The following is a 26,227-nucleotide window of genomic DNA, read 5'->3' on the forward strand; positions in this document are numbered from 1 at the left end:
TGCGCTTAATCTTTCACTGTAACATTTCTGGTGAAAGCACAGCAGCTTTTTTATTTTGTAAGTAGTTAATGGACAAAGTTGTGAATTGAAAATACCAACATTATATTACATTAAGATCTCCACATCAGCCATAGACATTGTGTTTATTATTGTATTAAGGAACACAGAGTTTAAACTAATCCAAGCAGGATTGAGAATAGCTGCAGTAAAGCATTTGATTCTTAAAGCAATGTGCTGACTGATCTCAGTCATCAAGCTGGCAGAGCATGGCAACACCACGCTTGATCCAGTGCTGTGGGCGCTTGTTGGTGGGCAGCGTCATGGAAATGACAAAATTGGTGGAGTGGCCTGTGGTGGACAGCGTGCCTTTCCTTTCGCTGGTCTTGTATAGAGGACAAATGTACATCTTCTGAGGCTGACTGACGCTGTTCTTTTGAGCTGTTGGGCAGAAATGAAAGCAAAGGAACACAGAAAATGGTAGCTAGATGGTGATAAAATAATACAAGGAAACAAGCAATTATGCACTTGAAAGAGATATCTGAAAACATTAATTGCATCCAGATTGTTGCAGATCTGAAACACCAGCTCTAGAAGTGCACAAAGTCAGGCAATACTTACTGGGTTTTACCCAGATGATTGGCATTGAGTCAAAGAGGACTTTGGGGTACTGCTCAGCCAGAACTCCACTGATAATAGAGAGAGACAAACAAACCCATCCTTATCAGGTCTCCCTATATTTCACTAGTGATGAACAAAGTAAAAAAAATCCTATATAAATCCTGTATATATATTAAAAAAAATCCCCATTACAAGTAAAGGGCCAATATTAAAAAATATAAATTTAGCCCAATAAAAAGTATTATAAATATTTAATTTTGAAATGTAATATAAAGCAACATGAAGTAGAATATTTTCATTAAATCCTCAAATGTGTGCTTAAGTACAGTGAATGACTTTTTTCCTGCAGAGTAATAGCTTATAAGCTATACTGCTATAAGCATATAGTCAATATTGTATTCCTAACGCTGCTGTGAGCATGTACCTTTCTTTGTCCCACCGAGCTCCATCAAGAAACAGTCCATTAATGTAAACACCATCTTCAGGCGTTGTTTGTATCTCGTCAAAAGGAAGGACCTGTAAGATAAAATCATAAAAGACAAACCACTAATTAGTAATGTCTAAGGGCTATGATAAGATCTTTACATGTGAAGAGAGATCCAAAAGTGTGAGTCTCCAGACCTCAAATTCGAAGCTCAGCAGGTCAATGGGGATGTGGTATTTCCTGGCATAGTTCTGCATGGCCCCAGTTAGAAAGGCCTGGGTGAAGAAGAAGCCAGACAGCCAGAACACATTGGGCTTGCTGGTGTTAAACCAAACCTACAGGCACACAAAATAAAGTGAAAATATAATGAGACTGAAAAGGTGCACAAAGCTTTGATATGCCGAGTTGAAACTGCTCATTCAAATCACTTTTGCTCACTAGTCTTACCTGCAAAAACTTGAGCCTTGACAGAAAGTCATTAATGTAACTGCCCAAGGGTTTGAGGCTGGGGTAAGAGCGCTTGGCCCATTTCTCTGGCACTTTTCCAACCACCAAACTGCCTGCAACTGCCTCCAGCTCTGCATCCATCACCACCAATCCCTTAATAGCCTTCAGCAAATTCTGCAGGCTGATACGAATCAAACTACACAACCTGAGAGAGCAAAGACAGCAGTTAAGTCATGAAAGAAAAATGGTTGCAATGGTTATATAGCTTAAAACAGGGTGGAGAGCTGTCTGTTCATACGTGTTGTAGCGTTCCATCTCTTGGACAAGGACTGTGTTCATGCTTTCTTCATAGAGCACAGGAAACTTCAAGAGAGCTGCTTCTGTGTCAAAGTTAGCTGGGAGCTTAGGGAAATAAGCAAATGTGGCAGTTATAAACACACGGTGAAGTGGACACAGAGCACAGACAACTCTCAACGTTTGTACAACGTAGAGAGTTATAGATATACTGGTGCTATCTGGACAATAAAAAGTAAATGTACCTAATACGCTAGTAACAATATGTTAACATGCTCACAATACATCCATCTATCAACTTTCTTTACCACTTGGCCCCCAAAACCATATGGCTGGAGAGTAGGACTTCCTTACACTGTCTCTGAGAGGGAGTTGGAATACCCAGAGGAAACGCAAAGCAGTAAACACAAAGCACATGTATGTTTAATGGGGATGCTATTTTTTTACAGTGCTGTGCAAATGTTTTGAGCCATCACTCATTTCTTTATTTTTTGCTTGGATAATGTGATATAGGTTCAGAAATATACTGAAGTATGAAAACATACATAGAAATAAATGACATAAGCACGCAGTCTTTAGGAATGGTTCTCCAGGCTTCTTAAAGAACATTTCAGAGCTCCACTTTGGATGTTGGCTGCTTTGTGTTCTGTTACTAATGTTGACCTCTGAGTTCAGGCAAAGACAATCCATGACTGATTGTGTTTTACTGTATGTTTTTCTATCCAAGTATGCTTTTAATGCACTGGCAAGGTGTGTGTAGGATCATTGTCATGCTGAAAAATGAGGCTGTTGCCAATCAGACATTTTCCATTTGTACTGCATGGTTGATCAAAATCTGACAGAACTTTTCTGCATTCATAATGCCATGAAATTTGACATGATCCCCAACACTACTGACTGAAATGCAACCCCAACCCATGACAGAGGCTCCACTGTGTTTCTCAGATGGTTGCAGATGCTTACTCCTGTCTACTCATTTCCTCCATACATACTGGCCATAAATATTGGTTTGAACCAATATGTATGGAGCCAGATGTATCTCTCAGGTGTCTGGTAGGGCTTTTCTTTAGGTCTGATACTTCTTTTTTGACTTCCACTTCTCCAGTTTCCTCACATGTTTTAAGGACACACTGCACACTATGCCAAGTTGTGAAACAATTTGGATAATCCCATATGGAAAAGATACATATAAATCTTATAAAGTTTGTGTCTGTCTTGTGTGAAACTTGTATGAAAAGCATACAAGAGTGAAAACAGACATAAGATCCCTAGAAAAATTATATAAATGAAACTTGTATGTTTTGGATACTTACTAAAACAATCTATGAAAGTGGCCACTTTCATGAGTAAATCATATAAGCCTTATATGATTCACTATATGAAGTAGGCCACATCTGATGCAAGTCTTTTCTATTTCTTTTCCATATGGGATAGCTCACTTGGAATCACCTTGTTGGTGCAAAAATGCAATTTTATGGCACTCAAACTCTGTTGACTTTGGCACTTTTTATAAATTCCACTAAAGTGATGGGAAATAAATCTGTGTTTTTGTGAAAGGGCCAAAGGACTCTTTGCTAAGTTGTCTGCTTTGTGTAGACACAACACTGGGTTAGGTGTCTTTTTATGCTTGAATGAGTCATAGGTCAGTGTGGCTTAAAAAAACAAAAAACATTCTTCTGAAAATGGTCGGGCTTAAGAACTGAACGAAAGATAACCGAAAACAAAAAAGCAGTCAACATTCAAAGAAAAACTGACTTACTTTCCAAAAACCTGAAAAACTATTGCTGAAGACCAATTTTCAAAACATTGTGGCTCCTTGGGAGCAATTATAAAGAAACTAGGGGTGCTTCAAGACTTTTACACAGTATATAAACTAGTCATTAACCAAACTATTTGACTAATGACAGAGAATAAAAATAATTCTCTATCAAAAGGGAGGTTATCAACCTAAATTAATTCATCCAGGAGAAGCAGGAATATGTCCACCTGCACTGCAGTTACTGAAATCCACTGAACAGATGTTGAGAAATTTGGCTTCAGTCAAAACAGAGGAGACAAAGTAAGACCAAAGTCGGTAAAATTGAAAGTAGTGTCTGGGAACTGAAAAATGTTGTTTAAAAAAAAAATCCAAATGTGTCAATTAACTTAGCCAATGCTGAGATGCTGTATTTCACAGAATGAGTGAAATCTCGATGTGTGATGGTGCTTAAGGGAACATTAAGTAATTGCCAAATGTTAATAGGATTATTCTGCATAAAAACTTAGGGAAATCCAACTGTTGGTATTTGAAATGTTTTTGTTTGGACCAACCATGCCATTGGTATGGCTAAAAACTCCTAAATGAAGAGGAAGTTTGATTAAGTTGTACCTTGGTGAGGATGTCATTCGCTATGTCGTACAGCATGTTGTCGCTCTCAGAATGGGTTCCGCCCTCGGAGCCTCCACCCTGGGTGAGTATCAGTGAATCAAACAGTAGTTTTGTCTGCTGCAAATCTTTGGAAATGTCTACATTTTCGTGCATCCCAAACACTTCTGGATGCTGGCTGAATGGAAGTTCCTAGAGTACAACAAAGACACTGCTGTCAGTAATATACCATAAAATTGAAAGAAATTAAGGATTATATGCAGTTATTTTATATAAATTATATATACTACTGCTTCTGGAGTGTCTGCACCTTGATAAACAGAATGTAATCCTGATAGCTAGATTTTGGTGGGGCACAGTAATCGCCACTAGGTGAGAAAGGATAGCGAAAAGTCTCAATGATGTCCTTGTTGTAGAAGTCAGCCAAGATAGTCATCAGGAGCCGCCTGTCCCAATCATCTGTCACACGGCCACCGTAATTGCACTCTCCAGTCAGATATGTTATGGCCTCCAAGGGCACCTTGTCATATTCATTTACAAACAGCTAAAGAGGAAGAGAAATTAAATGAGTTTTTGATGTTTTTTTCAGGGTAGAAACACAACAACTGAGTGTTTTGAGTAAATACCTGTAGCTGTCTGATGCTTATGCGCAGGTCAGACTCATTGAAGCCATACGGAATATTCCAGCCCAAAGGACCAAACTTTTTCCTCTCCTGAACGAGAGCATGGAAGAAGCACAGTCCATACAGGAGCTTCTCCCAGATCTAGTTAGGAAATTCATTTATTGTGTCACACACCTATAGAATTAATACATAATTATGCATAAAAAATTCTAAATAGGTTTCCTCCTGACTCACCAGCTCTTTATTGGGACAGTTGCTGAAGAAGTTTGGATCAGAAATAGGATCTGACAAATAAGACTGGAGCAGGTTGAGACGGAGTCCTGTTGGGGGCTCATTTGTCATTTTCACTCCATTCTGCAGGATGGTCACTGGAAACTGATTAATTTTTTTTTACTATACTGAAGGCTCTTTCAGATGACAGTTATATCTATTTAGTCCTTAAAGTTGTTCATTTATGGGTTTTACCTTGGCTGAAGGGTAGCTTGTGAGCCAGAGGCGGAAGTCTTGGTGGCATGTTGCAAGACTAAAGTCCTCACAGATTTTCTCTAGCATGGGCATCCAGGAAACGGCCAAGTGGCAATTTTGTAAACACACCCATGTCCCATCCTGCATGGCTGTGGATATCATTTTAGAAGCAATGGGCCCCTGTCCCTGACCCAGAGAGATAGACTGGAACTTGGCACCACCCATGTTCTTGTCACTGGCAAACTTCAGCAAGCCTGTGGAAGGATAGTTTTAGTTTTTCTAAAAGAGTTAGTTTTCCTAGTTTCAGGATTTGACACTGACTTTATGTGGCCCTTTGAAAATCAGTAAAACAGATTTATAGAACTTACTAGCCATGGGATCAGCACCTGTAGACAGCACAAACACGAGTGGGATGGCAGAGTTGGAGTCCAAGTAGCTCTTACTCAGGTCAAAGGGAGGTGGTTGGACAAATTTCTTCCCTAGGTTGCGTTTCACATATTTAGCCACAGCTGGCAGTATCTTATCAGGCCTGAGACAGCGAACGATGATCATCTTTTGCAGATCATTGAGCTGTTCACACCACGGAGCAGGCAAACCAATAGTGCATGGATCTTTGCTGTCATAAATGGACTTGAAGTCATCTGGATTTTTAATGAAAGCTTCTCTGCAAAATAAATAACAATCCACATTGGGTAAACAGTGATGATGATGATGATGATGATGATGATGATGATGATGAGGCCATTTTTATTTTAGTGATTAAAGCTTGTTACTTCAATCCTCGTAAACCAGGGAGTTCACTTGCTCTGCAGATTTCATCCCAGCTCTTGTCCTGTAGCCAGGTGGGGTCGGGATTAGCAGTGGTGTTCTGGAGGCCCACTCCCCCAGTCAGCAGGAACATAAAGTCAGTGTGTTTAATCTCCCCTTTTGCTCTTAGAAGAAAACATTGATAAAAAAATAGCATCAAATATAAAAGTAAACATCCACATAGATTTGCACTAAGCATGAGAGTAAGAGTCAAAATTGCTTGTAACTTTAACTTACAGTAGTAATTTGCAGCAGAGAAGGAAGGAGAAGAGGAGTTTATCTTTCTCAAACAGAGAACGACATATGTTGCAGTACAAGTTATAGGTGAAGTGATCAATAAGAAACTGAAGCCTTCTTTCCAGAATCTTGGACTTGTTACTGATGAACAAAAGGCAAAATACAGTTTATAAGTTTCCAAATAACACAGACAAACTAAAAGCTATTACGGTAGTTCTGGCAGATGTGTCATAGTTCATTACTTCACCATACCACTAACCAGGTTTACTCCGCCTGGATCACTTACCTGTCTTGTATGGAGTTAATGTAGAGATTAACAAACCAGCTGAGAGAGTACTGGTACATCGGGTCAATGTTGGTCAGATCAGTAATACTGAAGAACAGGATGGACGAGTGTTTTGCAATAGCTCTGTAACCCTCTCTGGACTCTGCTATCTTGATCTCTGTCTTCTCTGCAATCTTGGAAAGATGTAAACATTAGGTTAGACTACGAGACAATCAAATTAACTTAAAAGACATCAAATTCACAATTCAGCTTTGATTTTATGTGTAATTCACACCTGCTGTTTCTTGGTAATTGTGTTGGACATGATCTTTGCTGAGTCTAAAATCTGAATGGCACTCTCATCTTCCAGGATATTTCCCTCAGAGGACTGCAGTGTCTCTAGGATCTTGTCTTCAGTTTCCTTTAGCTGCCTCTTATTTTCAGCTGACTGCAGGATTAATGCATTTCTCTCCTCCTCCAGTTCTGGCCTGTGGAAATACAAGTAGATGACATGAGTAAAAGAGCTATAAAAAAAAACGTTTCGGTCAATAAAATAAGTAACCATTTTGCAGGTATTACCTCTCCTTGGCAACAACAATCCCGAGCAGCTGGTCCTCCAAGCCCTCAGGGGTTATCATGAAATTGAGCAGGGACACTTTGGTGGCCAGCTCTGGTAGGTAATGGGGGTTTCTGAGCTTTGTTGTGATGTAGAAACGGAAATCATTGGAGTACTCAATCACACTCTCCCCGAGCCTGATGCAATCAACACCGCCTAAGAGAAACAAAAAAAAAATTGGGAGCTAAGAACTGTCACTCTTTCTAAATTCAAAATTATTCTTTGGCATCCACTTCTAGCACCTTGTTTGAAGGTTTGTTTGAGCAGCAATGGTTCCAGAGAAGGGTCCAGTTCTTCTCCTACATTTTCCAGCAGCAGTGGTGTTCCAAACTGAATACAGTTTTCTAAAGTTCTCATATAGTCCCCATCTGTTAGCTTTATTACACTCAGGCTGTTATCTTTCTCTGAATTCTTGACCCACTTGTTGGCTTGACCCTGAGGGTCAATCATCAAGGGCCTACAAGAACATTAGCATTAGGTAATAAATGAAAAGGATCTTTTCACAAATATTTCAACATAAGTTTCACAAATTTCAGAAACACAAACTCACCATCTGCGTGAATTACTGACAATGACGCCGTTGTCAATAGAGAAAGTGTCACTGGGAAGCCCTGCAATGTTCCATGCCCTGATCTTAATGGGATCCCCCAGAGTTTTACTGAGTGAGAAGTCATCTGATGATGGAATGTTCTTAGACTAGAGATAGAGGGAGGTGGAAATACAGATATTTATTTACTAAGGTAAGTAATATAGACATAGAAATACATATGTATGACAAAGATTCATAAAAATGAGAGGAGAGAAGGAAGAACTTTGTACTTTGCAAAGTTTGGTCCACAACTTGGTGCATTCTTGTCTGAAGCCAGCTGTGAAAGCCCCCAGATAAGCGATGACACCGGCAGAGATAAGAACATCTCCGGTCAAATTGTCATACGTGTTCTGCAGGTCGTCTGCTGCTTTAGACCATCTGAGTAAATAGTCACATTCAGTCACTGGTATGCAGTTATTCTTCAAATTGCAGGAAACAAGCAACAGAACAAGGCAATAAGGAGGCCAAGCAGGTCAGCTGGGCACAGTTGTCATAACAACTTCATGTAACTATGATAAAAGCATAGCTATAAGATGTAAAAACACATTTTCATTTTGAAGCTACCCGAGTGACGCAGGTAAACTTTTAAGAGGTTATAATTACAGGAAATTACTTGCCGTCTGGTGGTTTAACTGCTAATTTTTATTGGTTCTAACAGTTTTGAAAATGTAAATGCCAACTGCTTGCTTTTGTGATACTTGGTCTTTCAAGCTTGGTATTTAACTTTCATCTGCGCCAATTTTGGTGAAGGCTGGAAAAAGCTTCAGAAAGTTAAGTATAGCTTAAATTCTTGAAATATAGCTTGAACTCTGAATGATTCAAGGAATCCTTAAAAGAAGCAGGCTAACAGTTAAAAATCTGCATGCATGGACATACTTCCAACTTCCACCCATTGGTGGTGCTATAATACTTCAGACGTGAGTCTTAATTAGAGAAATTGGCAAACTGCTCCCAGTCAGTGAACAAAATCTTCAAATGTTTTACTCTACAGTCCAATGAATAATAATAAAACAAAGAGGAAGAAGAAGACCTATAAGTAAACGCATAAACAAGTCTCCTCAGCTTCACTGCTTGGCACTGAAATATTTATAAGTGTCTTCATGACCTGGTCTTCTCTCCACCCAGACCACCGATGAGTTTTTCCGCCCTTTCCAACTTCCTGGCGCACAAATCCACCTGAAATTCCAGCTGGGCTTTCTCCTCTGTCTTTTCTTGAAAAGTTTTCTGAAGAGCTGCTAAGCGATCTTCAACTTCTTTCAACTCAGCCCTCTTCTGGTCCAGAAGGGCCATGGTAGCTGCCAGGGACTCCTGTGCCACTCCAAGATTGGCCTTCTTAGGAGCCACAACCTGAAACCAAAGACGAAATCAAGAAATGTGTGAAAAAGTAAGTGTGCAGGTACAATTACAAGTGGTTTGAATATCCAAACACACTGCACCTTTGCCACCCTGTCATACACTTCCATTGCTTGGATCCATTTGCACAGGCCTTCCGCTGCAGAGGATGCCTTTGCCACTATACTGGGGTTAAAGTCGGGATTAGTCATGTACTCACTTCGGATTTTTTGCATCACATGGACCTGCAACCCAAAGACAGACGAGTAAGTTAGGGGTAAGTGCAAGTTGAATGTTTTTTAACTGTGACATAATTTTGACACTCACAGGAATGTTGTCCTTGTCATATACTCTAAGATCTCGTAAAAAATTCATATCACCCAGCAACTTCTTGCTCGGACCCCAGAAGTCAAAAACCTAGATAATAAAGCAAACATGTCACTCACTGTGTTTATGCCCTTTTTCTAACAGAATGAAAAACTATATCATTCGAATGAGGTTTAGCTGTGTTTTAAAAGACTAAAAATAAGTACCAGACTTTAATCATTTCACATGATTTAATTTTTCTTTTAATTTTTGTACTCAGTCTAACCTTTTTTCCAGTCCCAGCTGGATCAGCTATCTTATCTGGCTTTATCTCCTTCATCACACACACAGCTGCCATCACCAGCTTCACCCCTGAAGGTGGATTTTTCATAGACTTCACAATTGTGACATCAGAGGGCTGAAAAGAAATGGACAGCTTGACTTGCTCAGTTATCTAACGGCAATGATATGTAATGAAAAAAAGATATTTTGCTGAAGGGCGCTCACCTTCAAAGTGTCCAAGGCAGATAGAGCAGCCTCCAGGGCAGGGATAGCTTCAGCTAAGTCACTCTCACACTCATCCTTCAAAGCCTGGGCCTCATTGGCTTTTATGGTTGCTGCCTCCTCATCAACCCGCACAACTTTGCTCTTGGCTTCCACCTCCACAGACTCCACCTCGATAACCTGAAAATTAATACATGTGTACATTTAGTACGGATTTATGTATGTTCTGATACATATGTACTCTGGGGAGGATACTGATGTTGATCGATTGTGTGAAATGTATTCACCTTCATCATTTTGGTGTTCTCTATCTTTGCCTGTTCCAGTTTAGGCTGTAGGTCTACAAGTTCCTTCTTCATCTCACCCACCTATGGAAATATATTGCTCAAATAAACTACTGCATAGGAATAATACAAGAAATAGAGAATAGACAAAACAGCTCCAGTGAAAATAGTATTTCATATACCTGAGATTCAGCAAAGGCTAGCTTATCCAGGCCATTGGTGTACCTCTGTTTTGCCTTCATGACAGTGTCTCTTTTCTGAGTGAGAAGTTGACGAAAAGCTGCAATTAGTTCCAGGTAGGATGTGGGTGTCACATAATTATGGCGACCAAGCTCAGAAAGGAATCTGCAAGTGAAAACAGCATAATTAAAGGATTAGAAATGTACTTTACATTTCATTCTGAAAAGTATGAATAAAGCTGTCATACCTCTGTGAAAGCTCTTTGGCAGAGGTGTGGAATGTCTTGCAGATAGGTATGACCTCCTGCCTCTCATTTTCATTCATTTGTAGTGACTCCAGGAAGGAGTTGGCTACTCGCTCAAGAGCTTCCTCAGGCCATGGCTGTCAAAGTACAGAGAGGAAAGCGATACTAAGGGCAGGATCAAAGATGGCATACAAAGACAAGAGTGAAGACACAGAACAGGGTCTGCTAATGAATTTACATGTCCTATTTTCTTTCTTTGGTTTTATTTCCAGATCCAAGAGCACAGCTGACGCTTAACAGATACCTATATAGTTTTCAGTGATTCAGACATTTTTATATGTAGTATATTACAATGCACGCATGTTATAGTGCCCTACCTGATACCAGTCAATGGTACAGCAGTTAATAAGAGCTGGAAACTGGCGCAGGCGATTTCGAAAGGCATCTCCAATAGGACTGAATGCCACAACAACGTGCAGGTTCTCTTTACAGCGTGCCACAAAGAAGGCAAACAGAGTCAAAGGGCTCAGCTCCAAGTTTTTATTACCAGCTTGGGCAATGGGACGTACTGCCTGGGGAAAAACAGATGAAATGAGAATTTTATTGCATACAATTTCATAAGGTATGTATATAAGATTATAATATCCTACCTCTATGATTTCTTGTTTCTCATCTATGGCAAAAAGATTGGGAACCTCTCCTGTATTCAAGACACTGTCCACGTCTTCTAGAAAAGCTTCATCTTTGATCTGAGCATCAGTTATCAAGAACACTGTCTTCTGGCCTTTCACCCCAGCATTTTTTAGCAACATCTTTATTTGAAAGGAAAGCAGTGAGACAGAGTACAGCAGCGAGGACTGTTAAAAAGCCACAGGATCTAATGAGAATAATACGACCAAAACACACTTGTATTAAACAGAAGTAACAGAAGCCTTTACAGCTTACCTTGAGGTCATCTCTCCACTCAGTCATACCGTAGCTCTTGGAGATCTCTGGCTGAAACATGGTCATATGGGCCATGAATGTGGCCAGACGGGTGATGGATTGGCGTCCACTTCCTCCCACTCCCACAAGGAGGGCATTTCCTCCTGGCTGCTTTAACACACGACTGACACGGGACAAGTGCTCCAGGACATAGCTAGATAAGATTTTATTTTCAGTTAATTAAGTTTAAACACAAATTACAAGTTACAGATAAAAACATATCTCATTCATTTACTGCACAAAAGTCAAGTCAACTTGTAAAGTTATTGCTAAAGAAAGAAAGAAAATCTATAAAAACTATATCCTCTTTGAAAGCTGTTTACCGGAAGATGACAAGGTTCATCCGATTCTTATGCATCTGGTTGTATTCTTCAAGACAGGACTTTACCACCACGGCAAATTTTTCAACTGAGGGCACCTCAGCATACAAACGCTCATCATCCTCCAGGTCAGGTTTCATGTAGTCACCAAACAGAAGATTTCGCATGTCTTCTTCAACCAGCTAGAAATTCACAAATTTAAATGCCACAGATTCAGGCACATCAAGATGTAATTCTGCAAGCACATCTTCTTTGCTGTATTGTTTCATTTTAAAAGTAGTAAAGCACATGAAATAGTAAGGATAAGGGACTATCAGCTCACTTTGCTGCCTTGTTTCAGGTGATCAAAGACCTGGTGAAAGGATTCCTTAAAGTGATCTTTCACAATGCTGCTCATCAGCGTGTAGAGCCACACTCGATCGTCATCGTCTACCAAACGGTCATAATAGACACGGAAGACCTCATGGACAAAAAGCCGTATCATAGTGCGTTTGCTCTCCAGAGATCCCTTCTTAATCAGCAGGCAACCTTGGATAACACGTGAAAAGTCCCGCAGGTTGAAGGTATAGTGAGACTTGGCTGGAGTTGGAAGCAGGTTCTCCATGGCTTTCTTATAGACCTATGGAAAATAAAAAACGTAAACATAAAGATGATTTAGATTTTTATACAACTGCAAAATGAATTTATCCAGCTTTCTGGTTTTTGTGTTCCCAATGTCTGTTTTTACAGCACTCACTTCCATTGTTGCTGTCACTATTTGGTTGCCAACAGTGAAATATTCAGGTGGGAACTGATTGTTTTTAAGATAGAAGGACACAATGTTGGAGAAAATGTGAACCATGGTGTCATCGCTGAAGGGATTAATGCTAAAAATGTTGAAATGCCGCAAGAAGCGTGAAGTCACAGCATTCCTTCCCCCGCCAGGGGGGCCCATAGCTGAGATGATCTGGAGATCAACAAGAGTGATCTTGGAGGTATCCTTCAGGTCATACCTGCAAGAGTAGATGAGGTCTGTTTGTTTGAAGAACAGTGCTCTAATCTAGTGAATTCAGTCCTGTTCATATATTTATATTTCTCTCGTTAGAATATGAATTTGTCCTGTAATAGGTGGTTCATACCAGTTTCCGTGGTCTATGTACTGTCGAAGAAGCTCTACAGGAGGCTGTGCTCCAAACTGTTCCAGTGCAGGCATGTTCATGTCATCTACAAAGATGATACACTTTTTTCCCATGGGGGGTCCAAACACGCCCTTCCTTCTCTTATCTAACCTGGACATGATGATATTCTACATGATGAAATAAACAGAATAAATACAATTTAAATAACTATAACCTCTTATTTGTTTAGAAACAAACAAACACCTCACATAATATATGATCACTAAAGCTGTTTCTCTACAGGGACATTATTTCACATACAGTGCTTAACAAATTTATTAGACCACCAATGGTTAATTTAGCAGTATGTGCAACTTCTTTGATCAAAATCAGATTTTTAAGGCTAACATTAATAATTACTGAAGCACATTATTATTTTTGAATTAAGATGGCAAATTACAGTTATTTACTTGCATTCCTGAACAGAAAAAAAATTATTGGTTGAAAGTTATGCTCTTGACCAGTGCATCAGGTCAAATTTGGGTATAAAATGTTTCTTGTTCCTTTTATGTAAGTTTTAGGCAGATTTTCAAAAAAATATTTGTTAATATTTATTTTCTCGTTTGTATGACAGGTGGTCTAATACATTTGTTAAGAACTGTATGTCTCATGTCTCTCACACTAACCTGAGTTTGGTTTGAACTTGTGCGGGCTGAAAAGTTGATGAAGAAGGGTAGGTACTGATCTTTGTCCAGATTATTCATGAGTTTTTCCTTCACATACACAGATTTTCCAGTTCCAGTAGGACCCACAAACAGGGAAGGACTTAAAGGCAAAACAAAACATATATTTTTAAGTGTATTATGTTTGATTAAATGTATATAAGTTCAGGCTATGCACTATTATCATAGTACTAAAGATGCAAAGAACAACAAAAACAGTTTTGACCAATCCCTCAGAGAATACTGACACTTCGTAGTTGATGCAAAGATCCATCAAGTAGTTGTAGCGAACTGTGTCTATGGTGGGTACAATGATCTCTTGCACTTTGGTGGTTTTGTCGCCCAGGTTGATGTTTTTAATGGCCTCATTCCAGTGAAACCATTTGCCTTTCCCTTTAAACTGGAAATGAAAGAATATATTATGATTTTCTGGTATAACACAAGCTAAAGTCTTCTGAGTGACATAATTACACAATACCTCATAGAAATAGTCATACACTAGCCCCTTCTCCTCAAATGGACACTCCCATTTTCCCACTGTTTCAGGGATAGGATGTTCTTTTTTTTGTCCTGCAACAATCAACCTGAAGAAGCTACTAAACTTCTCTCTACTGTCTGCATCACAGCTCCCACCCACAGACCACACGAGTGAGAACGCAAATGCTGCCTGCGGGCAAAAAGAAAAAGTAGCAGTGCAAAGTGCATATACAAAAAACATTTTTGCAAAACATTTGCAAGGTGCAGATCCTAACAAGTATTTTGAATAAATAAGTTCAAATATTATATCAAATTCTAAAAGATATAAGCCCTTTTACCATTATCCAGCAGCGGATATTTTTATCACTTTGACCCGTCTTCACAGGTTTAGTGAGAAGCATCTCAAACAGTCGACACAAAGACACCGCAATGTTGCTGTTGCTCCTGGAAACGACTTCCTATAAACCAAACCAAAATTTAGCATGTCAAATAATTATTGTATTGATATAATGTGAATAACACATACACTCCCTGGATTCTGAGGCCACTTACTCTGCAATGTTTTCGAAGCATTGTGAGAGCAGGTGGCAGGAGCCAGTGGAAAAGCTCCAGTAACAAGGAACGGTTGTCTGGAGTCTGAAGATCATCAAGAAGAGTGTTCATCCAGGAGAGCACCAAGGGCTTCCAGCCCAGCTGAGATGGTTCCATGTAGATCATACCACATCGACTGACTGTGGCTGGCTTCATTTGGAGAAAATGCAGAAAAAAGCATCCTATCAATTCAAGCTACAGTAATGCTACAGTAACAGTCTTATCAAGCACCTTTTAGAAAGACAGTTTTCTTCATAAAAGAAAGGTTATCATTTTGCAAATTAACTAGAAATTATTTTACATTTTAAAATAAGATTAGCAAATAACTTTATTAACTGCAAACATCCAACTCACAGAGGCCTGTGATAGATCCATAGCTTCAAAAATCAAACTCATCTGACTTGACATCTGGATGATCTCACCGCTCATCAGGCACAACTGTCAAGGAAGCAAAAAATAAAAAGGTATGAAAAACAGAAAAATATATATAATTACATTATATATATTATATACATTATTTTACTGTGCAACATGTACCTTTTTGTTGTCATCCAGCACCGTGTTCATGCTCTCAATCCATAGTGTATCTATTGGACCATCAAACACCACCCATTTACGGTCAGGAGTGTCAGCCGATGCAAACTCCCGAAACGTGTTAGCCACAATCCCATCTGTCCACTAAGAATGAGGATAAAAAATTAAAGCCACCTCTATGTCAATACTGTAAACACGCTTTTATTTATCTGTAAAACAAAAGATCGATGGCACGGGTTTACCTCATGAGAAACTAGATCAAACTGTCCAAACAGCTGTCCCATAGTAATTGACTTTGGGTTTAACGTCCTGAAGATGACTTTCTCCTCCTGGCCGTGTCCTCTCTCATTCATGAGAGTCAGAGTGTCAGCTAAAACATGTAGCACTTTGGTCTTTCCAGCAAAAGGCTCTCCCACCAGCATGAATCTTAAAAACAGTATTTATAACAATATTTATAAATCCATATTGAATTTTAGATCATTTCCTCCAAGCCATTTTCCAATCATGTGAATATCAAGCAGGAAATCATAATATAGTACACCAGCATGGAAACTGAAACACATAACATACCCGTGCCTAACAATCATCATCTCATAGGTCTGGATCATCTTCTGTATGAAAACGTCTGTTGGCTGTACATTGTGATTTTTGCAGCATTCTTTAGCAGCCTCTAGAAACAGCTGACAAACAAAAAACAGATTCTAACACACATAACCACACAAATAAAGGGTTTTGTTAGATTTTGGGCAAAACAATATGGACCCAAATCAACACTGACCTGGTAATCAGCCTCGGGAAGGCAAATGCCTGGGAACAAATCACTGGTGATTCCATTGAACAGCGGAATATCATGGGAGAGAAACTTGGGCTCATTAACATCCTTTATGGATCTCAGGAGCTGAATGTTACAACATGAATAAGAAATTGAAAGGATCAAAAACTGGCAATAAAGTTCACAATCAGGACACAAAGTATAGATCGATGTTTAGTAAATACCAGAATGTCCTCATTCTCCTTGGGATACTTGAGCTTGAGGTTTCCTGCAGCCACAAGGACAGCTTTGACAGCCCTCATGCCATAATCATAATGGAACTGAGAGGAGAGCTGCTCTGAGCAAAGCCTGTAGGTCATCACAATCTTCACCGAGAGAGGTTTGGCATTTAAGAAGCCATATGAATACAGAGATATCTCTGCTATAAGTGCATAGTTGGGCACCATCATGGCAACTGTTCGGAACAAAACCTGCACAGAGAAAATATAAAAAACGTTGAACAGTAACATACATTTTTCAGATTATTTAAGGATGTGTAGAGCACCAGCATGTGTGATTTGAAACAGAACAGCAATGTGTATGCTATGTGTGATAAAATATTTTACTGGTAAAAGACCTTGAGGTTGTCTGGGAGTTCTGATCGTCCTGCGTAGCCAGGGTTCATTGTTATGGACACAAAGCAGTTGGGATTGAGTTTGAGCATGGTCCCTTCAAAGTCAAAGTACTCCAGCTTCTGCTCGATGGCCCTTTGAATACAGAGAACCTGCTGGGCCACTACAGACAGCACTTCCAGCTCAATACGGTTGAATTCGTCAAAGCAGGCCCACGCACCAGATGAAGCAAGACCTTTAAAAAACTATATGAAATTACAAGTTAGTAAACCATGTTTTGAATGTCTGAAAAAGCATTAGAAAGGAAAATTTTCAACTTGTGGATGTTACTTTTCCCATAGCCAGATAATCCAGTCCATCTGAACAGTTAAAGACGACACACTGCACAGCAAGTGCTTTAGCCAGATCCTTAGTCGTCTCTGTCTTTCCTGTTCCAGCTGGACCCTCTGGTGCACCACCCAAATTCATGTAGAAAGCTCCAATCTCAAAAAGAATAGTTAAAATATGATGTCAGTTATCACTCCTACAGCAAAAGCAAAAGTATGCAAGTTCTGAAACATATTTAATTAACTATTTTTAAGAAATGTTTTCTTACCAGGGTTCGATAGCATCGGTCAGTCAGAGGAGTGATGACCAGGCGTGGCGAGTTCCCCAGATACTCATAGGCATACTTAACATCACAGTTGATTATGCGAACGCGAACATTATCACTACTCCAGTAATAACGAAGCTGGGCCAGCCACTGAAAGTCAGCTTCTTGTGATACACCTATTAAAAATCCAGAAAACATTTTAATCGCTGTGCATTTTCTCTTTATCGTTCAAAGGTATTTTATATAATAATGCATAATACTAATAAACCTGTTTTGTTCTTGCAGTACCTTTCTCAATAAGCTCCATGACTACATCCCTGGCATGGACATCAATTGTGACCAGAGCTCCCAAAGTAATCCGTGTTTGCTTGGCCAGTTTTCCTCTCACCAGCTCTACGATGTCATTCAGCTGACTCTGAAGTTTCTGATAGTACTTCTTTAAACCCTGCAGAGAACAGCCGGCTACTATTTTAGTTTCTTCCCAAGGTGATATTTTTAAGGTGTCTAGTTCATTGTAAAAGATACTCAGGTCACTTGATCAAGAGTGAGAAACATCACTTCTTTATTAGAAACATGTAAAAGGACCCACGTTAGGGTGTGCTCTGATAGCCTCATGAACCTCCAATGTCCAGAAAATCTGTGAGGTGCAAAGTACCACCTGCCCAGGCCACTCCGTGACCCACTGGCTCCGTGGAGTCTCAGCGTATGCCTGCCAAAGACACCCATATACATCCATTCATTTGTCACTGACTCACATGCATATATATATATATATTGATGCACAGGATCATACACAGTATGACAGCATTGTAAGTAAACCATAATACTATTTCAAATTAGGTACGAAGAACAGTGATCTCACCACCCTGGACCGGGCTATTACATCTCTAACACTCCGAAGCATCACGTCTTCCACCTGAATCAGCCACTTCTCCACAGCTCCTTTGGCTTCGGACGTGGAGATGTGCTGGATGAGCTGAACGCGCTCCCCTTCACTGCTATACATGGCCTGAACAAGAACATTGTGCAGTTTAGTCAAAGGCTTAATCATCCACACCATTATGTAATGAAAACAACATGTGTGACTGCCTTGCCTGGATATCCAAATTGGGCAGAAAGTCTAGTTTGGAAATACCCTCAAAGCACTTCTTCAGATGTGGCTGCACTCGCTGTGGATCCTTGGTCTCAGACAGAATCTCCAGCATTTCATCGTTGGACAAGAAGAAGAACCTATCACCAGGGTTAGCATTACATATTAAAATCTGTGATAATATGAAAGATCTGGACAGAAATAAAATCTGCAAAACAATATTTTTACCGAGGAAAAAACAGACGTTTCTTCTCCAGATATGCATTCAAGCCCTTCATAATGCTATCAAGAAGGGTGTTGGAATCTTGCAGTTTCTCTAGCAAACCAGGTAGCGAGGTTGCTGGGAGAATCTATGTTAACAAATTATCCAGTTAATCAACCAAAAAATTATAGTTTTAGATTTACTTTCTGTAAATGTAAATGCATTTTTTCTTACCTTAGGGTTCTTAACACAATGCCTCATAACCTCTTTATAGTTCCTGTCAACAGTTTGAAAAAGTCGCCCCTCTTCTGGAATCTGCTGCATGATGTCCTTGGATGAAAAGATGGGCTCCAGGTAAAGCCACTGGGCTTGTACTTTCAGCCACTCATCTATGGATTCCTGGATACGAAGCAGACGCTCCTCCCATTGCTAACATCACAGAACAAATGGTTAAAGCTTTCTCTATATGTAGGAGGTTAAAAAAATACTCCCAGGTGCCAAATTATACAAATTTAATAGGCAAATTCAGCATTTATTTGTTATGCAAATATAAAACTCATATTAACCTTGATTTCATTTTCAAAGGGCTTTATGAAAGGTGAGCCCCTCATAGTCTGAGTCTTCACAATCTGGTCATCTAACATTGTCTGAATGTCATCTAAGGCGGTCAGGATGGAAACGCCAGTCTCCCTGTAAGGTTGATGGTGAAAGGAGACACTATCCCAAATGCCCACCATGGTTTTCATAGCCTTCTCAAGGGAAAACTCCTGTAGTGAGTAATAGAGTGGACATATATAATTTAACACAAAGAATAAAGTACAACCTGTATAAACACACACAGACTTTCAAAATCTTCTCACTTTGCTGGCAGCAGCACTGATGGACTCAAAGTCTTCCAGGTATGGAGTCAGATTTTGCTTGAGAACTTTCCGTAGTGTTGTACCACCATTGGGGGTGATTTCATTGCTAACTATCTGTGACATCTGGGTCCAGTGGCGAGATCTGAGGCCAGGGTTGCACAAGATGGACACCAGGGGGATATGTTTCTAAACACAAACACATTCCTTTTAATGGCATTCCATAAAAAGCAACACTTTGTTAATGAACTCTTTTTAAATATCAGTTGTGTAGAATACCTTAAAGTTTTTAATCTGCTCCATTACAGCCGAACACAAACTGATAGTTGGGCTTTCTTCCTTTGTCACATCATCCTCAGTAGGGTGTCGCCTCTTCTCAGAGATCCTCTCCATCTCTTGCGCAGCCTTAATCTTTTTCTGTTGGAAAAACTTGAGCATCTTGAAGATTTCCCTATAGAATTCATCCACTTTTACCTCCATCGTCTCACCATTAAGGTCCTGGAAGGAGCCATCCATCCACCTAGGCACAAAAGAAACAAAAGGTTAGCAGGATTTAAAAATTTAAAAAAGGAACAGCATGCATCAAATAGGAATCTGACCTGCTCTCTGTGCGCTGCCAGTTCAGGACAAATCCAAACAGCTTCTGATATGGTTCGATATTCTCGTTGATGATCTCAACTTCTGGGAAACATGTCAGGTCCCACTTGTAGAAGGCCTCTTCCTTATTAATGAGTGTAATAGCCTCCTCAGCCTCGTGGAGAAGTTTCTGAACTATTCGGACATCCGCAACATACTGATTTTAAAAAAAGAGATACCAGTTATAGCAATGCTGCTGACATGTTTTGCTATTGATTAGCGTCTAAGCTGGAAATAACAAAACAAATAATACAGTCTTATTGTTGCTGTGTAATAAATATGTCAAAATAACATGCAATTTAGGCCAGGAGTATAAAGTTGTATCACTTTTTGCTAAATTTTACAGTTCTTTCAGAATTGACGTTTTTAGCATCAGGCTGGAGCAACGGATAATCTACTCTGTTCAGAAGTAAATCACTATTATGCAAAAACCAAACCCGGCCAGGCATAGGTCCTGAAGCTTGGCGATGGCATATATTGGACAGACTGTCTCTTAAGCTAAGCTACATCCCTAGCATGGCCTACTGTGATTTTTGATCCTGTGGGTGTGTCTTGCTCGCTGTCAAGCTTTAGGCGCTACCCTTCTGTGCAGCTGACTCTACTCAGCAATAGGCCAGAGTACTTAAGGTGATAGTAATGGTGACAGTGTTTTGACTGTCTTCTTCAGTTTAATCAATGAAAATACTTTAATTGCCAAGTTTGCTTTCTTGTCTCTTTTTTCAACCTAGACCAGGGGTCTTGAACTCCAGGCCTCGATGGCCGGTGTCCTGCAGGTTTTAAATGTGTCTTTGATCCAAGACAGCTGGTTTAAATGGCTAAATTACCTCCTCAACATGTCTTGAAGTTCTTCAGAGGCCTGGTAATGAACTAATCATTTGATTCAGGTGTATGATATCTAAAAGGTGATATCTAAAACCTGCATAACACCAGCTCTCGAGGCCTGGAGTTTGAGACCCCTGACCTAGACCCTCCTTTGTTGCTTCCCCATATCCACTGGACTTTCAAAGAATGTAACAAACATATTTACTGTACAGATGGGACAGGCAAGAATACAAATAAAGAATTTACTAAAAAAAGAAAGGAAGAAAAAACTCTTTCATTAAAGGTATTCTGAAACATAAACCATGCTCTACCTGCTGCATCATTTCCAGCTCAGAGAGAAATTTAAACTCCTCAGTCCTGCGTCCCAACTTTTCAAGCTGCACCATTAATTTTTCTCTTTTAGCAACCAACTCATCCTCTCCTTTCTTCTTGGCCTTCTCCATTAACTGGAAAACAATAGAGCCGCCCAGAATCAAGATTATTCATAACAAAACAAAACACTCATGTTATATTGAACTAAGCACACGCTACCGCATTACCTCATCGCTGAGTTCAAAAGTATGAAGGATGTTTTGTGGCCAGAGAAAAACAGTCGAATTAAGCTCCATATCCTCTGCTTCAATGACGTGGACTTCCAAGAGGTAGATTAGTCTGCAGCATGCTTCCTGTCAAAGCGAGACAGCAAACCAGGTTAGAATTGATGCAAGACATCAAAAATTAGTATGCTTTTATAACAGGTGGAAGCAATTACTGGTTTATTTACCTTAATTTTTTCATTAAGCTCTGCAAGACCTTTACTCTTAGCTTCATGTATAAAGTCAAGCATCTGAGCCATTTCCTCTGTATTCTCTGGAACTTTCAAAGCTCTCATTCTGATGTTTTCAAACTCAGAGCAAATCCTTTTACAGACACACACACACAAACAAGAATTAAAATGTGACCAATTTAAGCATAGAAGGACAGATTTGTTTGGTAGTATTATAAGAACTGACTTACTCTAGATTTTGTTCATGGTGCCTGGAGACTAATTTCTTCAGAAGTATTTCGGCATAAGCTTTGGCTTTGTTGGCAAGCCCTTGTTTCAGCTCCTCACAGTCCAGATGGACCATTGTGAAGCGGGCTTTTGATGGGAGGCTCATAATCTCCTTTGACAGAGCACGAAACTCCTCCACTTGCTTTAATAAGCAGTGAGATTACACAATGACAGTCACCAGAAAACAAGATAAAACAAGATAAGGCAAGAATCTGAATTCAACTTTATGATTTGCTACCTTAGTGTATTCATCAAAAGAGTGTTCCTCTTCCATAAACGTCTCTACTTTAGCCTGTGCAGTTCCATTAACCAGCCAGTCGTAACTGTCAACTACGAAATAAACCACAAATTTCACCAATAAACTGAAGTAATATTACTGGAGTGCAGATTACAAATGACCATATTATGGCACATTACCATAGTTCTGGAAATATTTGTCAGGCTCCTCTAGATTTCTGCGCACAGCACTCTTCACGGTGGCCTGAGCCCAAGCATGGATCTGATCAGTCACCTTGGCATCCATAAATAAAGATGTGTTTTGTGCCAGCCACGACTGGACAGTTTGTACTTTCTGTAGAACAATGTCATAGATATCATTACCAGCTCTGAATGCATTTTTGGCAAATTTAGCATAAATTTGACACATTTGGCATAAAGTGATAATTTCACCTGAAAAGTGTTTGTTATGGCACTTAGAATGTCAAGAACAGCAGCTTCCAGATCTTGTAAGGCGGGATAAATTTCCATCTTTTCATCGTCAAAGGTTAAAGCCATCCGAAAGATGGGCAAGCGGTGGTGATTGCTTGGATCAAATACACCGACAAACTCCTCCACACTTCCATGAAGAAGAGATTTCAGCTACGAATTTACAGAAAAACATATGCATGAGACTAACTGTACAATTAAGAATCACATTTTACATATATTTAAGCTTTTCATTAAATGAAACACTGTGAAATACTGATTTTACTAGCTGTCAACCGCCAATTATGAAATGGTCTTTATGACATTCTTCAGGTTAAAATATAGTGAGCATCATCTTACCTGATTGGAAATTAGGGTGGAAGCACAATTGTAAAAGGAATCAATTTTTTCCTCTTTAACTCCCTTGAGAGTTTCTTGATTTGTTAAAAGGTGGATGACTTTGGGAAACCAGGTGTTCATGATGCGATCTTCTGTCCTCTTACACTCCACAGCCATTTTGTTCTGTAGGCTCTTAGAATCCACGGGTCCTGAAGCTCTATATCAACAGAAGCCAAAGTAAAATCAAATAGATGTCTATATTTGCTGAGACAGGTCAAATTTGCCTGTTTGCCTTTATGTCCACATCCCTCACCTGTATGATGAAAGCTCAATTAGGACCAGTGAAGAGAATGTTGTGTTTCCAAGATCCAACAGAGTCTGCATTACAGGATTAAGAATATGCAAGTTTGCCTTTATCATCTTGCGGCTTCTGATAAAACTATCATGCCATGGACGGGAGAAGCTGAGAATTCTGCAAATGATCAAAAATACAGTTTAAAAATGGGAACATAAAAAGACTGATGAATATTAGTCATTATGTCTAAATCACAGATCTAAACGCACACTAAGGACTCACTTTGGTTGTGTAGCGCTCTGTTTTTCTGAGTTCAATCCATCTGCCTGTGGATTCTTTAACACTGTGCCCACTATAGGAGATCAACATACCAGTGACACATATCTGGTTAGTTTAAGACAATCTAGATGTTTAGACTCTAATCTATATGATCAGCAGATATTGTCATTGTGCAACATAACAATAGCCATAAAACACTTAAAGTGAGTTGAAAAAACCTGCAACAAAAAGTCCTGCAAAATCCTGCTACCCCAGAGCCCCAGTTTTAACAAGAAATCACTTTGGGGAAGTATAAAGCCACAGAAAAACTAAGGTATGGTGTCTAAGCTGCTTGGAAGACCATGCAAATGTTTACATTTATATGGATTTGAAAAAGAAAACTTTCACTGAATTGCACACCCCTTCTGCTTCCATTGAAATTAATAAGTGATTGATCTGATTTGCAGTCAAATCAACTGATTGTGTGACCACCTCTATCAAAGGAAAACATCTTGTTAGTTTGCTAGTCCGGAGGATTCAGGTGTGTTTTAATGCAATGCCACACTGTTCCCAGGGAGTAGACATCCCAGCAAATCCACGCCAAGGTCTGACTGTGCAATGCTCAGAGACGCTCCAAAAAAAAAGTAAGAGGTGCAGCTCAGACTATAACCTGTTAACTATTTAAAGCCAGAACCATGAAAACTAAACAAGTGTGGCTTGTTATGAAGGATTTCCAGGAGAAAAGCATCTCCTCTTTAAAAAGAACATGGCAGCACAGCTTAGGTTTGCAAAGTTGCATCTGATCAAACCCGAAGACTTCTGGAGTAATGTCCTTTGGACAAACAAGACCAAAGTGGAGATGTTTGGCCATGGCACACAGTGTCTTGTTGGATGAAACCCAAACACAGCATATCAGAAACACCTCATATCAGCTGTGAAGTACAGCACTGAATAATCTGACACTGTTTTGGAGCTACTGAGTCCACCATTGAATACCAAAGTATTCAAGACCCAAATGTGAGGCCATCTGTCCAACAGCTAACACTTGGTCAAAAATAAAACAATTAAAATTTTGCAGATTCCCAGTTGTGCATTAACAAACACACACAAACCACAATCGAATCAACGTTGTAAAAAAGAGTGGGCCAAGATTCCTACACAGCAATGTGGGAGACTGATGAAATCATATAGAAAACTATTACTTCAAGTTACTGCTGAAAAAGGAATACAACTTTCTTCTTTACTGTTGGAAAACTGTTTTTTTACTACATTTAAAAATTAAAGTAAAACATATTTTTGAAAGCTTTCTGTTTTTAATTTCAGTACCTACACTCTTGCACTGCACTGTACATTCATACAACATAAATAACTGGAAATACCTGTGTACTTTACAATTACACTATTGAAATTGTCGCTGACTTCCTTGCAGAGCTCCTGCAGCAGTTTTTCTGACTCGGGGCTGCCTCTTAGTCTTGCTGGGACTCGATCTACAATCGAGTCTAACCACTGCTGCTGAATAACTGGACATTCGCGTCTCTCCACACACTGCTTAAGGAAGTTGTAATTCATCTGTAAAAGTGGAAATACATTAAATAGTCAAGGATTAACATAGATGTTAATGAGGTTGTCTGTTCACATATCAAATTTAATACTTAAAAGTACACATACCATTTGTTTCCGTTGCTGACTAAACATCTGTAAAGTAAGGATTGAAATATACCATTATTTTGGGGAATATTTTCTTATTTAGCTAGTACTTGTATGTATGTATGCATAAATAAGTAGATGCCATACAGAAGGTGGGAGCTGTGGCTCTGGGGACAAGCTGCGGACAACTCCCCTCTCTCTGTTCTGTCTTAAATCCTCTGCTGCTTTAGAGACCCTAAAAAATTCAAGCAACAAACTGCCACACTTCAGGAAACAGAAACCAATATAAATACCTGCATATGTCAGACATATGGACTACTTTAACACAGAAAAAAAAAATTAAATAAATCATAGCTGAAGAAAGGACATACAGTATCTTTAGGCGTTGCTTTACTTCCATTTTGCTCCTTTTGTGTCTCAGCAGCTTCTTGGAGACCGCTACCTTCTCCGCTATTTCCTCCTTCTTGGCTATGATTTGCTCAATTTCTCCAAGCTGTTGTGCCCCTTCAATAGGGGGCAGGACTGGAAAGTTGGACATCCTTTTCTGTGTGTTTTTGAACACTCCGGGAGAGGTGGCCATTCCTGACAGCAAGAAACTGAAGAGAACCAGAAGAAAAACTAGCTGAAAGATTCCAAGCTATTTGGTTAACTAACTTTAGTGTTCTGCTAACATTTCACCGTGAACAGGCAAACGTTACGTTGCATTATTTATTACAGTATTTACCTGCAGTGAAAATCTGTCGATTCACCTGTTTGTTCCTCCAATACATTTACGCTTTGCTTAGTTTACTCGTAAATAATCACAATTTAGTCTCTGAACCGACTTGTGAAGCTTTAACGGCGTCGTTACCATAGAAACAGTTAACAGGCCACAGGAAGAGGCGGAGTTTATTGTTCCCATCCTTGAAACAAATGGCAGATCGCTAGTAACAAAGTGCATAAAGATACTTACATCTTTATTTATTTATTTATTTTGCCAATTTATTTGGTATGTGTAAACACAGCACTGGTTCATCAACTAAGTGCTTTTTTATGCTTGAATGATAAATTGGTAACTGTTAAGT

The 26,227-nt window shown here is 39.5% G+C and overlaps 1 protein-coding gene across 1 annotated transcript; it reads right to left on the bottom strand.

Annotated features, from left to right (window-relative positions):
- On the bottom strand, positions 1–26,044 carry dnah12 (dynein, axonemal, heavy chain 12). The gene is made up of 74 exons (XM_026154505.2): positions 25,888–26,044; positions 25,535–25,759; positions 25,311–25,398; positions 25,185–25,211; positions 24,896–25,085; positions 23,541–23,610; positions 23,277–23,435; positions 22,985–23,180; positions 22,610–22,798; positions 22,358–22,511; positions 22,179–22,270; positions 21,904–22,082; positions 21,671–21,806; positions 21,447–21,572; positions 21,219–21,353; positions 20,049–20,242; positions 19,729–19,969; positions 19,453–19,638; positions 19,159–19,359; positions 18,827–19,021; positions 18,619–18,740; positions 18,395–18,530; positions 18,163–18,309; positions 17,890–18,009; positions 17,589–17,745; positions 17,304–17,476; positions 17,039–17,191; positions 16,714–16,953; positions 16,322–16,567; positions 16,104–16,223; positions 15,896–16,005; positions 15,568–15,751; positions 15,329–15,469; positions 15,146–15,229; positions 14,753–14,941; positions 14,539–14,658; positions 14,202–14,390; positions 13,972–14,123; positions 13,688–13,826; positions 13,023–13,189; positions 12,641–12,896; positions 12,227–12,523; positions 11,908–12,086; positions 11,546–11,738; positions 11,251–11,412; positions 10,978–11,172; positions 10,604–10,737; positions 10,359–10,521; positions 10,180–10,260; positions 9,896–10,072; positions 9,675–9,806; positions 9,410–9,499; positions 9,187–9,327; positions 8,856–9,097; positions 7,981–8,128; positions 7,712–7,857; positions 7,404–7,618; positions 7,125–7,317; positions 6,841–7,033; positions 6,567–6,739; positions 6,281–6,421; positions 6,010–6,168; positions 5,605–5,900; positions 5,237–5,490; positions 5,006–5,146; positions 4,775–4,912; positions 4,459–4,692; positions 4,152–4,340; positions 1,788–1,891; positions 1,490–1,694; positions 1,240–1,377; positions 1,043–1,134; positions 619–686; positions 1–438 (listed from the first exon to the last, which is right to left on the bottom strand). Exons 2-74 carry the CDS (start codon positions 25,741–25,743, stop codon positions 245–247), a joined length of 11,919 nt encoding a protein of 3,972 aa, XP_026010290.2. The 5' UTR covers positions 25,744–25,759; positions 25,888–26,044; the 3' UTR covers positions 1–244.
- Positions 26,045–26,227: the final 183 nt, after the last annotated feature.

Source organism: Astatotilapia calliptera, chromosome 20 (assembly GCF_964374335.1).
Source record: "Astatotilapia calliptera chromosome 20, fAstCal68.1, whole genome shotgun sequence".
Taxonomy (NCBI): Eukaryota; Metazoa; Chordata; class Actinopteri; order Cichliformes; family Cichlidae; genus Astatotilapia; species Astatotilapia calliptera.